General features: G+C 54.8%; 1 protein-coding gene across 3 annotated transcripts in view; it reads right to left on the reverse strand.

Moving 5' to 3' along the window:
- Positions 1-13857, reverse strand: part of GTF3C1 (general transcription factor IIIC subunit 1) — a 65922-nt gene that overhangs the window by 10435 nt on the left and 41630 nt on the right. For 2 of the 3 annotated variants that reach the window (XM_074322765.1, XM_074322764.1), the window contains exons 20-29: positions 11739-11880; positions 11207-11342; positions 10628-10709; positions 10311-10499; positions 8541-8698; positions 6577-6719; positions 4524-4605; positions 2670-2782; positions 896-958; positions 77-170 (exon numbers count right to left, since the gene is read on the reverse strand). In XM_074322765.1, coding sequence (XP_074178866.1) covers positions 77-170; positions 896-958; positions 2670-2782; positions 4524-4605; positions 6577-6719; positions 8541-8698; positions 10311-10499; positions 10628-10709; positions 11207-11342; positions 11739-11880 — 1202 coding nt within the window. The remainder of the gene's footprint in view (positions 1-76; positions 171-895; positions 959-2669; positions 2783-4523; positions 4606-6576; positions 6720-8540; positions 8699-10310; positions 10500-10627; positions 10710-11206; positions 11343-11738; positions 11881-13857) is intronic. The other variant, XM_074322763.1, reaches the window with a different exon arrangement.

The raw sequence follows: 13857 nt of genomic DNA on the forward strand, positions 1-13857 counted from the left end.
GCTCAGGCACCAGCCTCTCATGGCCCCCAGCCCCGGAGCGCTGCTGCAGGGTGGAAGCTGGGTCCCTGACACCCACCTGGAATGACTGGCAGTACTTCATCTGACTATCCGAGAGGGCCAGCGTGCTCTGGATCAGGTTCTGCAGGACCAGGTAGTAGATGTCATCCACGCTGAAAGGGAAGGGGCGGCATGAGGCCTCAGCAAACGGCACAGCCGGGGGGGGGGGGGGGTCTGCTCTCTTTAAAAAACAGCTTCTGGTCTCACAAAAGTGACCTGAATGCCCAGTGTGTAAACTAAAAGCAAAGAATGGTTTTGAAGCCTTACTAACTGGTCAGTTTTGGCAGGAAAAATGTTTCAGCCTGGGGTGGGACGGGTGACGTGACGTGGAAGCAGATTTTCACAACTACCAAATGTGGTTAAGTACTTGTGTTTTCCTTGCATGCCATTTTAAACAAGTTTTCCTCCAAAGAGAATAGGTTTCTCACTGAAACACAGAGTGAAAATCAAACTGAATATTGGTTATTCAAGATGGAAAGCAAAAAAAAAAAAAAAGCCAAAAAAGAAGCCGTTTCCCTTGAAAGCTCATGGGCTGTGAGTTCAGGCTAGGCCAGCAATATGCGAGGTTAGGGGGCGGCAAACCTTTTCTGTCAACGGCTAGATCACAAGTAATTCAGTTTTCGGGGGCTACCTGACTTTTGTTGCAACCACTCAGGTCTGACGTGCTGATGAAAGCAGCACAAACAACACCCAGAATGGGTGTGGCTGTTTCCAATAAAACTTTATTTACAAAAACAAGTGGCAGGCTGGATTTGGCCCTAGCTGCCCTCGTGCTAAGTGACAGGCAACCTAATCAAGTGGCCGAGGAAAAGGCACTCGGTATGAATGTCATACTTGCCTATTAAGTTCATCCTCCTTCCTGATTTGGTCTTTCTTATCTCCAATCACCAGAACTCTGTATCTGCATGAGAAACAAACAGAAACAACACGTCAGTGCAACAACGCAGAGCTGACGCTTGCTCAAGACGTCATTTCTTGGCGGAAATGCTGAATAATGGTGTAACTCACTAGAATGCAAACATGTACATGTCAATTAAAGTGAGAAAGTACAGTGTTCTGTCCATGAAGCGAGCATGTTACAAAAACGCAGGCTGAGAAAATGAGGACTGCTCAAAGCAACATGGAAAAATGCTAACAAGCAGGGAGCTACGGTTCATTGGGAAAGGAGGATAGAAACTTGTGGGCTCGTTACGATTAAAAACAAGCACGATGAAGAAGCTGGAAGAAAACGGCCAAACAGGGAATTGCTGTATCAGGTGTTGGAATTACGGATTCTTTTCCCCATCTTTTTCTTTTTTTTTTTTGAGCTTCCTGTGATGTTTTAGCGTGCTCATGCCAAGCAAATAAATACAAGAATAAACTGTAGAAGTGACTTTGCAAAAAACAACAACTGTAAGACATGTCTTTGGTTTCTATAAAACTAAAGTCAAAATTCACCTTTGCAATAGTCAATTCTTCCTAAAATTTAGTATCAAGAAAAAGCACCTTTTCAAAAACCAAAACCAAAAAGCAAGTGGACTGTTTTTAGTCTAGTCAAACAAGGAAATACTTGGAACCATTTTCTTTTCTGCCTCGCCTGCCTGAACACTCAGGATCAAAGTTAGTGTTAGATCCAAGTTCCAGCTCAAACTTTCTCTTTCTTCTGAATGGTTCATGAACTCTCGTTTAAAAATCTTTTTTTTTTTTTAACTGTCTTCTTTTAAAACTAAAAGTTGCCCCATAACTTGACTGAAAATCCGTGGGGATTGGAGAACTGGACCTGTGAAAGGCTCTTAGGATTGAATATAAACCATGCCCTTGGTGAATCTGGGGAACCGTTTATTGCCACTAACTCAAACATGACCCCCAAAACAGCTGAAGGGCATCAACTCTGACAATGGCTCTGACCTGCCCCTCGGGCCTGGCCTACAGCGGGCATTACCTAAATTATTTGTTGAACCAATGAAGGAATGAGATCTCTAATGGAAACCGGAGGCCTAACGGCAAAGATATTGCAGAGTTCACAAACAGGAACTGACTGAGATGTCTTCTCCTTAAGGAAGAAATTCGGAAATACAGGGGCTGGAGGGGCTGTCTCGTGAGGACGGTGAAGAGAGGGGATTCTCTCTGGGATTGAGCAGAGGAAACAGGCCCGGTTCACAGAAGGCAAGGTTTGTAACATTTCACAGGGCTCTGTGCTCAGATCCAGGTATGTTTTTCTCCAGATGCCACGTGGTTGAGCTGGAGAGGGCCGCGGCTCTGGGGTCAGACCTACCCAAGTTCAAAGCCTAGCCCTGGGCTCACCAGCACTGGGACCTCAGGCAAGTTTCCTACATCTCGGTTTCCTCATGTGTAAAGTGAGCAAAGGCATGCCAACCGGAGGAGAAAGCCTGAATTAAATCGGCCGTGAGGCTGAATGGGACAATGCCCACGAGTGCCGGGTAGGTGAGGGATGGTAGTGGCCGCCTGTCTGCAAGTCTGTGAGAGGAGATGAGGTGGTGGAGTCAGGAGAGACGGCAGGGTTAGCTGCAAGGCTGGGGCACTGCTGACCCGGGCAGAGAGCGTGGCAGCCCCAGCTGCTAACTTCTTTTGCCCCACGAGGATGACACAGAACCTTCCGAGAAGAACCGTACCTGGCAAACAGCTCCTGGAGTGTGTCTGGGATTTCAAGGTTAGGATTCTTTAGGGATGAACCGAATTTCTCTTTAAGCTTCTCCACGAATTCTTTAAACTCGTTGGCACAAACCTTTGAACAGGACAGAATGATTCGTTAAGCCCTTTCTCTTCCGCAAGGGAGATTTCACTAAGATGCATCAAGAAAGAGCTTGTAACAAACTCCAGCGGCAGTGACCTTCCAGAAACACCAATGAGAAGTGCTGTCACCTCTGCCTTCCTGCGCCCTCCCCCCTGCAGCACACGAGGCCACCTGGGAAGGAGACAGATGCTCACCATACCGAGAACTGGAGTACCTGGTGCCAACACGCCAACAGCCCTCATCCCTGTACCGCCAGCTCGCCCCCAAACTCCTGCAGTCAGTCCCCAGAACACCCAGCACCCAGTGCCCCCGTCGGCAGGCCTGCACCCTCCACCCCTCCCTTCTCCCAGGTCTGCTCCTCCCTGGCTCACCCTGTGTGAATCCCCTGCCTTTCTCTCCTCCCCGCCTCTCACTCAGCTGTGGGCCACAAATCAGCCCCCCCCACACCCCTGCACGGTGACCATCCCAGCCCAGACCTCATCACAACACTGCTGTCACCACCCCGCTGACAACCCTTTGACCCCCCCATGGTGTGGCCAGCACACCGACCCCGTGTCCCACACAGGAGGGAGGCACCTCCTCCCGGCTGCGTCTCGCGGTGGCCCTCCGGACACCGCACCCATGGGCCACCTTGCCCGCTGCCTTCACGGCTTTGGCCTCACTGCCCCTCCTCTTAGGAGTCTGGGCTCAGTGCTGACACCCATGAAAAGCCCTCTGTGGCAGATGCTTTTGGTCACCTACTTCCCCCGTCCCTTCCTTTCTCAGGCATGGAGCCAGCCCTGACTCGGTTTGGGGAGAAGCACGCCCGGCCCACCTGGCTGAGCCAGGATGGGTCTGAGCCCATGATGGCAAGCTTGGGGGCTTCTGGGAAAAGCTGTCCTCTCCCTGATACAAGGCCCAGAGGGGCTCAGGACAGACCCTCCCCGGCCCCTCCCCGCCCTCGGGTCCTAGTGTAAGGACCTGAACTCCAGCAGTCACCAGCAAGCACAAGATGACCAACATGAAGATGGACAGCTGACTGCTAGGGGCGGGCAGTGAGGTGACAGGATGACCTGGCTCCTTGCTGGCACCTCTGCTTTGCTGCACAGGCCCGGGACTGCCTACTCCAGACGCCCGTGAGGTGGTTTTCCTGTCATTTGCATGACAGGCAGCCCTGGAACTCCCTCTGTGACCTCAGCGGCCCGGGCTTTTCTCTCCCAGGGTGATTGCATTGTCCTCCTCTGCCTGTCACACTGCCCTGTGGCACTGAGGGAAGGGCTGGCCTGGCAAGAGGCTGACACACACGCAGCGGGGACCGATGTTAGCTCAGGACTGAGTGGACTCTGAGCCAAAAAGCAGAGACAGCTGGGTCTGGAAAGACAGCTTCCTACCCCGTCTGCCACTGTCGCAGCCCGAACTGGGCAGAAAATTCAGAATCTCATACTCTATCTGCACGCTTGCCAGGAAGTCTAGCTGTTTTTAACATCGGAAGAGCTGCCCTGTTTTCTTAAGAAAACAGCCCAAGGCACAGCAGCCTCGGCGAAGCAGCGTGTCACATTCTCATTGTCTTTAAAAACTAAAAACTGGAGCCAGATCAAAGCCATGAACTGACCAGTCATTTTGCAAATGAGCAGGAGAAAAGCCCAGGTGTGTGAGGCCAGCAGAGGCAGCGTGAGACCCAGAGGGCCAGACCTGCACCGAGGAAGCTCTGCCCTCAGAGCAGGCTGGGCGCCGGCCACCGCAGGGGACCTACCTTCGGGTCTTCATAGTCACCTTTCCGATTCATGAAATCGCCAACGAGGGCCTTATCCTGGTACACCTCGGCCAGGCACACCCTGCGGACAAGACCCCGTGCGGGTGGAGGTTGGAACGGGGCCCAAGCTCAGGACCAGCAGGCGCTCCCTGTTCTGACATCGCCAGCTTTGGCCGCCCACGAAGTACGATTTACTTATGCACTGTTGTGTGATCACAGCTTTTAACAATGAAGGATTGGGGCTCAGCCGCACCGGACTAGAGGCTGGCCTGTCACTGCACACACACTGTCTATGGCTTGGCTTCTCTGAGCCTCTGTCCTCCACTAGGAACCCCCACCGAGCCTCCCAGGAACTTGGTCAGGACCACATGAGACGACGCGAGTGAAGGTGTATTGTAAACTAAAAATATTACACAGGCCCTGGTCCAGAGCTCTAACCTTCACAACGCTATTTGTCTACTCCACAAATCTTCCTATCTCTAGGATGTAGAGAGAGACTGACTTGCCCAAAAGGAAACAGAGGGAGAGACAACCAGAGCTGGCTGGGCTCCTATGAGCCAGGCACTTCAACCCCCATGAAGAGCTTGCGAGGCAGAGACTGTCATTCCCTGTGTAGCTTGTGAGGTGAAGGGACCCCTGGGGTCACACATACGCCCAGGGCTGCGGCAGGCAGGGCAGCTGCGGTTGGTACTGGTATTATCATTATCCTGTGTGCAGGGGGAGGCCAGCTTCTGAGTGGATGAAGCCCAGTGCCTGGCCCCCAGCTCTCAGCTACAGCGAGGAGGGAGCCCCAGGCCTGCTGTTCCCTGCCCTGGGCTGCTGTGGAATGAGGCAGAGCGGCAGGAGGTGCCCCAGATGACACTTCACTGTCGACTCACTGTCACCCTGGCCGACTGCATCCTCTCTCTGGGCCTGTTTCTACTCTGAAAAATGAGTTGGGACCTGGGGATCAGAACTCTTTCAGATAGAAAAGGTTAAGATTCTATGCAAAGGGGACGGTGGCTTTACACAGAAGGCCCCTTGGTAGGTGCCACCTAATGGTTCTCACCTGGGGCGATATGGCCCCCCAGGGGACATCTGGAGACATTTTGGTGTCACCTGGGGGGGGGTTACTGGCATCTAGTACCCACGGCAGTGCACAGGATGCCCCACAGCAAAGAATCACCTGGCTCCAGCTGTCCCTAGGGCTGAGGCTGAGAAACCCTGGCTACAGGTGACTTTCCTCCACGATCCAGGGCTGGGCAGATTTCTCCCTAGTCTGGATGAGTGCGGCAGCCCACGGCACAGAATCAACCCAGAGTGACGCTCTCCTACTGACCCAGGAATGAATGGCAAGTGGGGGTGGGGGGGCGGGCAGTACTTCCTAGCCGTGCCACGTGTGCCCTCCTGGCTGCCACACTTGGCCACCTTCCCTAACACGGGGATGCTCTTTGGTCCCCCCAACTCAAGCTCACACCCGTGGAACAGCTGGAGGAGGGGGCTGAGGTGCTGGCGATGGCTTTTGGCTGCGGCCCAGGGAGTGGGGCGGGCAGCTCTGTGACTCCCAGCTGCTGCCATCACCATGCGACCAGGCCATGGGTGGGTAACTCTCAGGGAACACCCCGCTCTGCTGAGACTACGGCTGCGTGTATTTGGTCCAATGACGCTGGCCGGACCTGTGCAGCTTGTTCCTGGAGTGAGGCACGTGATGGGCCGTGACTATGGAAATACTGAGAGCTGCTCTGGAGTGTGAAAAACACTAGTGAGGGTCGCAGGAGCCTCGCCTGCACCACCTGCTACGTATGGGATACGCCGCAGGTCACAGAGCCTGTAGCCAAGGAGAACAGAGCCTGCCCCACGAGGCCATCCTAACGTCTAATACCTCGCAGGAGAAACTGCCCAGAATCGCGCCCAGCGCTTGGACGATGTCACCAGTAACTACCAGCCCTCGGACTGGCCACAGGACAACCCGGAGTTCCCTATCTGTCTCACAGCAAATGGCGCAGAAGGGAGCAAAGCATGAACTAGAAGCCCTGGAATACCCTGGGCTTATGAAAATCCAAACAAGGCTTACTTGTAGTTCTGGTAGGCTTGTGGGTTTTTCACTATGTAGCGAGCTCTTCGTCCCACCGAATGCGACGTTTTATCCAAAGACTCTTCAAAGGTAGCGTGTAAAATATCCCGTACAACTTGCCAGGGGACGAACGGGCCCTTCACCTGGATCAGACACAGAGCCAAGATGGGACGTCAGCCTCTCGGAGCCCATGCCATGGTCACGGGCACAAATGGGCAGCAGACACTCTAGGCTGCCACCTCACAGGTTCGCTCCGTCACATTTACTTGGCACACATAGGGTGCTGGGCACAGAGGAATCAGACAGGTCCTCGGAGTCCTGTGGGAAAGCGTGTCTTCTGACAGGTAAGGCAGGTGCCCAGAGGTGCTGGGAGGTGCTACTGGAAGGGCAATGCTAGGAGAGGTTACACGTGTCCAGTAAGAGGGTTTCACAGGCTTGATTGCAGATCATGTAGGCCCAGAGACAGTCTGTATACTCGTATGCGGCTGATGTTACATCAGTAGAAACAGAATGTGCTAAATGAGCCGACTCAGGAGACTACCTCAGTCACACCCAGGGAGACCGAGCCGAGCTCAGGAAGGGGCTTGATGACAAGGTGGTTTTCTTACAGCCCCAGATGGGTGGCAAGAATATGGTGGAAGTGAGTGCGTGGAGGGTCTCCTGGCTCCTCCAGCTGCACCGAGGTGGGGCGGAAGGAGGCACCCACACCCCCTTTTTTGTGATGAAAAAGCCATTGCAGAGGCAGGGAGCGGAAACTGGGGACAGCCACATTCACCTGCAGGTCTGCCTGGGAGGAGGGACTGGGTGGGAATTTAGGAGGGGCAGAGCGGTGAGAGCCACTGAGAAAATGGTCAAGAAAGGGGATCGAATGAGGCTGCAGCCAAGGACATCCTGGGGGGGCTTCCGGGGGGGCTTCTCTTGGCCGCCACGGCCGAGCACAGCAGATGCCCGATGGGGCCCTTCCGAAGCTGCCTCACCTATCCTACCTGGGAACGTACGCCTGCCAGGGGCCCTGGGCTGGGTCACGGCAGAGCCCCCTCTCCCCGTGGCTTCTGCAAACCAGCTTGCTGGGGCACCTGCTGTCCCCATGCCTTGCTGCAAACTGAGACGATCAGAACAGCACAGGGGGCGAGGACAGACAGAGCAGGGGTCAGTGAGGCTGCTCTGGTAACTCTGGCTCAGGCTCTGGAACCTTCTCGGGGGCAGTGACATCAGAGGAAAGAGGGAGGGTTTGCCAGACGGGGAGCAAGTCCCTCTCCACCCCCCGGGATCCAGGGACCCAGGCCGGGAAGACATAGGAGGGGGGGACTGTGGTGTGAAAGGCGGCGGAGGAGCCACGAGAAAGCGGGAGGGCCAGGCTGAGGCCACAGCGCCACCCCACGCGGCCTCCAGGGCCGCTGCGGAAGGCACCACGCTAGGACGCCAGGGGCCTCGGCGTGAAAACGAATAAGAAATCTCTGTGTCTTGAGGAGCAGCCAGTCCTGTGGGCCAAGGGGTGCCAGAGGCAACAGAAGCAGCGAGAAAAGCACATGTCCAAGGGACAGAGCGAGGACACAGTAATTATAATTACTCCCATGTGGCAGGATCGGGGGAAGCCTTTCCAGAGCTGATGACAGTCGCTGAAAGAGAAACCCGAGCGAGCAAGCGAGCAAGGGAGCAAGGGAGCGAGAGGTTCAGGCAGACGAGGTGGGGGAGGGGCGCAGGGGAGGGTGAGAGTCCTGGTGGAGAGAGAGCAGGTCTGGACCGCGCCGCCTGCAGCCAGCCAAAGGGCCACTCGTGTTAGCTGAAGGCTGGAGAGAGATGTGCACCAAGGGGAACGGTCTCAGTCTGTAGGGCTTGGGGACACGCTTTCCCCTGGGTCCGAGGAGCGCAGAGCGGAGCAGCCGCAGGGCCACCGGCCTCCTGGTGCGGGTGGGACGCGAAGGGGCCGCCCGGGGCCGCGAGCAGGGGCCGCACACGCGTACCTTGGAGTTGAGCACGTTGCTGGCGATGCGGCAAAGCATGATAAGCCCGTCCTCGCGCATGGACCACGTGACGCGCAGCCGCGTCATCCGCTGCAGGGCCGTCTGGTCGGCTTTGTCGTGGTAACGCGGCTTTTTGCTCTTCTCATCTGCGAGGTCTTCTAAGGACACGGAGGGCGGAGGGGAGAGGCCTCTAACAACTGGTTGGGGGCTGTCCCTCGGGGGCGGGGGTGGGGGTGGGGGGACAGCTGGTAAGATCTGGTCCCGGGTGCCCCTGATCAGACTCTCACCCTGTCAGAGGCCATGCACGCTGATCGCGAAAGAGCCCTTCCTGACAGCCTTTTTTTTTTTTTTTTTTTTTTTTACTTATTTCATCATCATTTCTCTTTGGTGGGACCTCACGGTGAGGGCGGGGCAGGCTGAAGGCAGCCCCCCCTGTTAGTTTATCTGCCAATCTCCAACCCTTCCTACTGTGGGGCTCCGCCCTTGGAAGGGGAACTTGTCTCGGGGCACGTTTGCCGGAGGAGCGGGCCCCCACCAGTGCCCTGCTCTGTGACCTCAGAGACGCTGGGTGAACAAGGCGTACCCTCCAGGGCGACCTCCAGGACTGAACACCGAGCGCTGCCCCTGGCACCATGCAGCTACTAAATAAAGAGTAACAGTTGCTGACTATCACGGAATTTTTACTAGTCAAGCACTGGTTTAAGCTGTTTCACATCTATTAACTTACAATGAAAACAATACTTTGTAACAACCTATGAGAAGGATGTAGTTATTATCCCCATTTTGTCAGTGGAGGAATCTGAAACCCAGCAGGATACTAAGTAGCAGACAAAGGATTTGAACTTGAGCTCTTAACCACTGGGGTCTTTCAAGGTCTCCACCCCTCAGGGGAGATATGATGGTAGTTTCAGGAGGTAGAGACCACATGCTACTGCCAATTCCAAAACTGTTTAGTGAGCGGCTTCCAAATTAAGGCAGAAGAGACAAGGAAGGCAGGAAACCACATTTTGCCTTATAATGAATTCAGATCTTTGTGAGTCAAATTGATCCAATACATATCTGGATAAGCTAAACGCAGGGGGCCATTGCAAGGCCATTTGTTATGAATACCAGCCAAACAAACCACTTAAAACAGGGTGCTTTTAAACATTCTGGTTCCATCTGAAATCGGATCATTGTTAAAACACACAGACCACTTAGGTGATATAAAAAGTGGTCAAAAAAATAGACACCCGTCTCCTCACTGCCCACCTTCTCCCCTTTCACTACAATCTGCCCAGATGAAGAACCCAAAACGGCATTCTACAAAGTACCACACCTCAGATCTGACAGGGTTCTGCAGGCTTCAACGACTCCTGTCTCTCCTCTTATTTAAAAATGCAATGAGCATCGAACTTTGGCCTGATTTGCATAAATGCAGATATTAAAAGGTAAACCAAAAGAACAGGGGGATTTGGGATGGTGATGATGAGGATTTTGCTAAGCGTTTTTTTTTTCCAGTTTAGATGCAATTAGAAATTTTACTGAGGGAGTTATTAAGTGAAAAGGCTCCCCAAAATATAAAGAGGAACCAGCGGGCAGCCCATAGAAGGTTCAAAGTTCTCGCCTGCCAGCTGGATCTGGAAACTGAAACGGCCAGCACCCAGGGTCCACTCTCTAAATTGAGGTGAAGTAGAAACCCGAGTCTGGGGCAGAGCGCGGGCGTGGCGGTGGCTGAGCCAGACTGGGCGAGGGACAGGGCCTGGCAAACACAAAGGAGCGCCACGTAACCTTTTTTCTTCCTTTTGGTCTTCTTTCCGGGGTCCTTCTTCAGCCGCTTCCGCTTCTGGCTCTTCCCCCCCCTCACTCTCCGGTTCCGGTCCAGCGTGGGCTCCCGGTCAATCTCGCACTGCTCGTCCCGGTCAGCACAGAGCTCGGCTCCTGCTCTGGCTTCTCCCCACATATTCAACCGGCCATTGCCTAGAGAGAAGCACAGGACGTAGAGTGTTTCAAGACGAGCCCTGCAGAGGCCAGAAGCCGAGTGGAACGTGGGGCGGCCACGCTGGCCCCGAGCTGGTACCACGTCTGGTCTGGGGTGAACTCCGTACCTCCAGCCCCGAGGGGCAACTGGCGCTTGGACAGGAACGACTGCAGCCTCACCGTGAGGCCGTTTTCTGAAATGCTGTTGTCCTGGAAGACAAGTGCGGCACTGGGATGAAGCCTGAGGTTCCGCGACGCCCCAGGAGCCCAGAGCCCTAAACGCACAGAAGTGTGCGAGTGTCTGAGGGAGAGACCGAGGGGGGCTGTGCGGGGATGGCTGGGAAGCTGGCAGGGCTGCTCTAGGGACGGATTCCTCTGTCCAGCCACCTTTCTTACTGCCCACGTGCTCCCTCTCATGTGGCCTTTGCCTCAGAGACTTTCTGTTCCTTCTTTAAAACGGGACAACTGTCCACGTCACAGAATAAGTTAGAATCAGCTGAAAACAAAACAAACAAAAACCAGGCCAGGCAGATATTTAAGGGGCCTGATGTACCTTCAATGCAAATGGGAGTAAATGTTTGTGTTTCTGGTCGACTTTGATTTAACCGGGTCAGATCCGGAGCAGGGAAAGGGAGTGGACGCTGAGCAGTGACGGCCGCCCCTGGGGTGGTGGCCCGGGTGTGGGTGCCCAGCCCTCCACAGCCCACCTTTTTGTCCTTGTTGATGATATAGCTGGTCCAGATCCAGTTACGCTTCAGGTGTCCGTAGAAACTGGAGTCAAGCCCAGCAGCTCCCAGCCCATCTCCAGGGATCAAGCCTTCATCCACGACCTCGCGGCTGCCCCTGAGATGGGAAATAAACGAGCGAGAGCTCCTTCAGAACGAAGAGAGAGCCCGTGGGATGGGTAGGGGCGTTTTCCATAACTTTTAACTTCCTAGAAAAACACCTCCTAGATATAAGTGATGAACTTGTCAAAAATCCCACATTTTAAGGTAAAATTCCCAAGTTTTGAATTGTGGCAACTGATTGATCTTTTTTTCTTATTTTTTAAAACAATATGTGTGCTAAGGTACGGCTGGGCCGGACGTGGCCACTGGCTGCCCATCTGCGGCCTCTGCACCAGTGACTCGGGACCCCGGGGAGTGACAGCCGAAGCCCATCCCGGAGGAGCAGGAGCTCCCGCACGTGGGACCGGCCCAGGGCACGGGCGGGGCGGGGCGGGGCGGGGCGGGCACGCACGTGGTGTACTGCAGCATGGCGCACTTGCGCTCCAGGTTGTGCTTGTCCATGGCGCTCTCCTGCTCCTTCTGCAGACTGTCCTCCTCGTCGCTGCCCTCGCCGGCGCTGCTGTGCTTCCGCGTACGCGGGTAACGCACCACGCCTGGAAAAGCAAACACAAGCGCCCTGGTGACGGCCTCCTGCTGCGGGTCTGGCAGGCCACGTGTGCTGCCCGGCAGACGGAGAACAGCGGATTCCCTGTCGGGGACCCAGAGGGGAGGGTCTGACACTGGCAGGCCCTCTTTGCACAAAATGCCTTCTAACAGGTGTCAGAGGGAGCAGAAGGAAGAGAGTGAAACACGCGTGGGTGGACCAGAGAACAGGGTCTGTGCTCAGGCTGAGCTCCATTAAGGCGGGAGGGCGCGCAGGCAAGCGGAGAGCCCAGCAGGTTTGCGGGGGTCACGGGCGAGGAAACCCGTGCCTTGCTTGCTGGGGGAGCCCCGTGGAGATGCTGTGTGCCAGCGCAGAGGAAGCGATACGTGAAAATGATGGCACTTGGCTGGGGCTGCTGAGATCAGGGTCGGCAGGGGTTTGGACGGATCGAGGAAGCGTCAATTTCCCTGGGAGCAGCCCGACTTTTCCTGAGAGCCGAGAGGGGCATTCATTTAGTTGAGCAATTCAGTGGTTACTTACTAGTCCTCAATAAAGAAAACTGTGTTTCTTGCAAAAAGATAGAACATACTACTAAACCCGCTGCTTGAGTAAGGCAAAGGAAAGTTACCTCATGGCAGACTATCAAAAACGCTCTCATTAACAGGCTCATCTGGAGACCTCGGTGCAGGGAGGGGCTGTGGGGCAAGGCCGTGACCCCACCTCTCAGCAGGAGCTTTACAGGCCATGGCCATAGAGACTGGGCTCAGCCCTAAGGCGGTGCTGGTGTTCCCAGTTTGGAAATGAAGAAATGCAGGCTTAGGAGCCTACAAAGAGCTCACCCGAGGTCATGCGCTCGAATGGACAGTGGAACCGAAAGTGGACTTACTCTTCCGCTTCTCACAGGCCCCAGGTCCACTGACCCCGAAGCACTGGGCAGGGCACAGGCACCCGCATTTCAGCAGGCTCCCCTTCCTGGTGCTGCCCACGCGTGTTCCTGTTCTGGAGCCCCTGCCCTAAAGGACGCTCACATCTTATTACTCATGGATGGTGTGTTCTCCTCTGTCCCTGGGGCAGAACCCTTCAAATGTTTGCTGAATGAAGGGACAATAAAGGCCTGATTAACGGACTCAATAAGTAAACCTACCACACTTGTGCTCATGAGCATTACAAGGGATGGACATTCACCATCAAGCCTGAAAAACTGTGGCACAAATCACACACTGGCTCACACATTTTTTACCCAGGTGTAAAACGCAGGGGAATTAGGGCACTTGGAAAATAGGAGCCGGCAAAAGCCTAGCTCACTAATGAATGCCGGAGGATTCTGTGAAAAGGTTCTGAACACGAGTGCTCGTTACCCTGTTGACACTAAATGATTCTCCCAAACACAAGACCCCTTGCTGCGCAAACGTCAAAGTGTCAGACTGATCTCGCAGCTCTGGCACAGGAGAAGAGGGCCCGATTCCTCTTCCAGGTGCCAATCGGTCGCGTGTCCTTTTTCTCCCGGTAGAAGTGGTGAGAAAAGGCCCGGTGGGAACTGGCTGCGCGGACAGCACCCTGGAGTTTCCACACAGCCTCCGTCCCCCGAGCCACGTTTGTGGGCGTTCACTGTGTACCAGGCACTTGAGGACACACGGGGACAGAAGCCAGGGATCCTGAGCTCCAGGAACTCACAGAACGAAATGAGAGGACCACAGACAGTAAAGGTGCTGGGAAAGCTTCCTCGAAGAGGTGACGATTGAAGAGCGGCCACCTTGGAGGTGAAACTGTCACGAGACATTCGGGAGAGAGGAAAACCACACGAGCAAAGGCCTACCTCACCCCCCCCTTGGTAAGTCTGTCAGGTCTCCCTCCCAGCCCCTTCCAACCTGCCTCCTCTGTCGCCAGGGGACGTCTCTTGGACAAGAGTCACAGCCCCTAATTGGCCTCCCTACTTCTACTCCTGTGCCCTCAGCCCATTCTCCACAGCAGGAAAGACATAAACAAT

Source organism: Rhinolophus sinicus, linkage group LG18 (genome assembly GCF_036562045.2).
Source record: "Rhinolophus sinicus isolate RSC01 linkage group LG18, ASM3656204v1, whole genome shotgun sequence".
Lineage (NCBI taxonomy): Eukaryota > Metazoa > Chordata > Mammalia > Chiroptera > Rhinolophidae > Rhinolophus > Rhinolophus sinicus.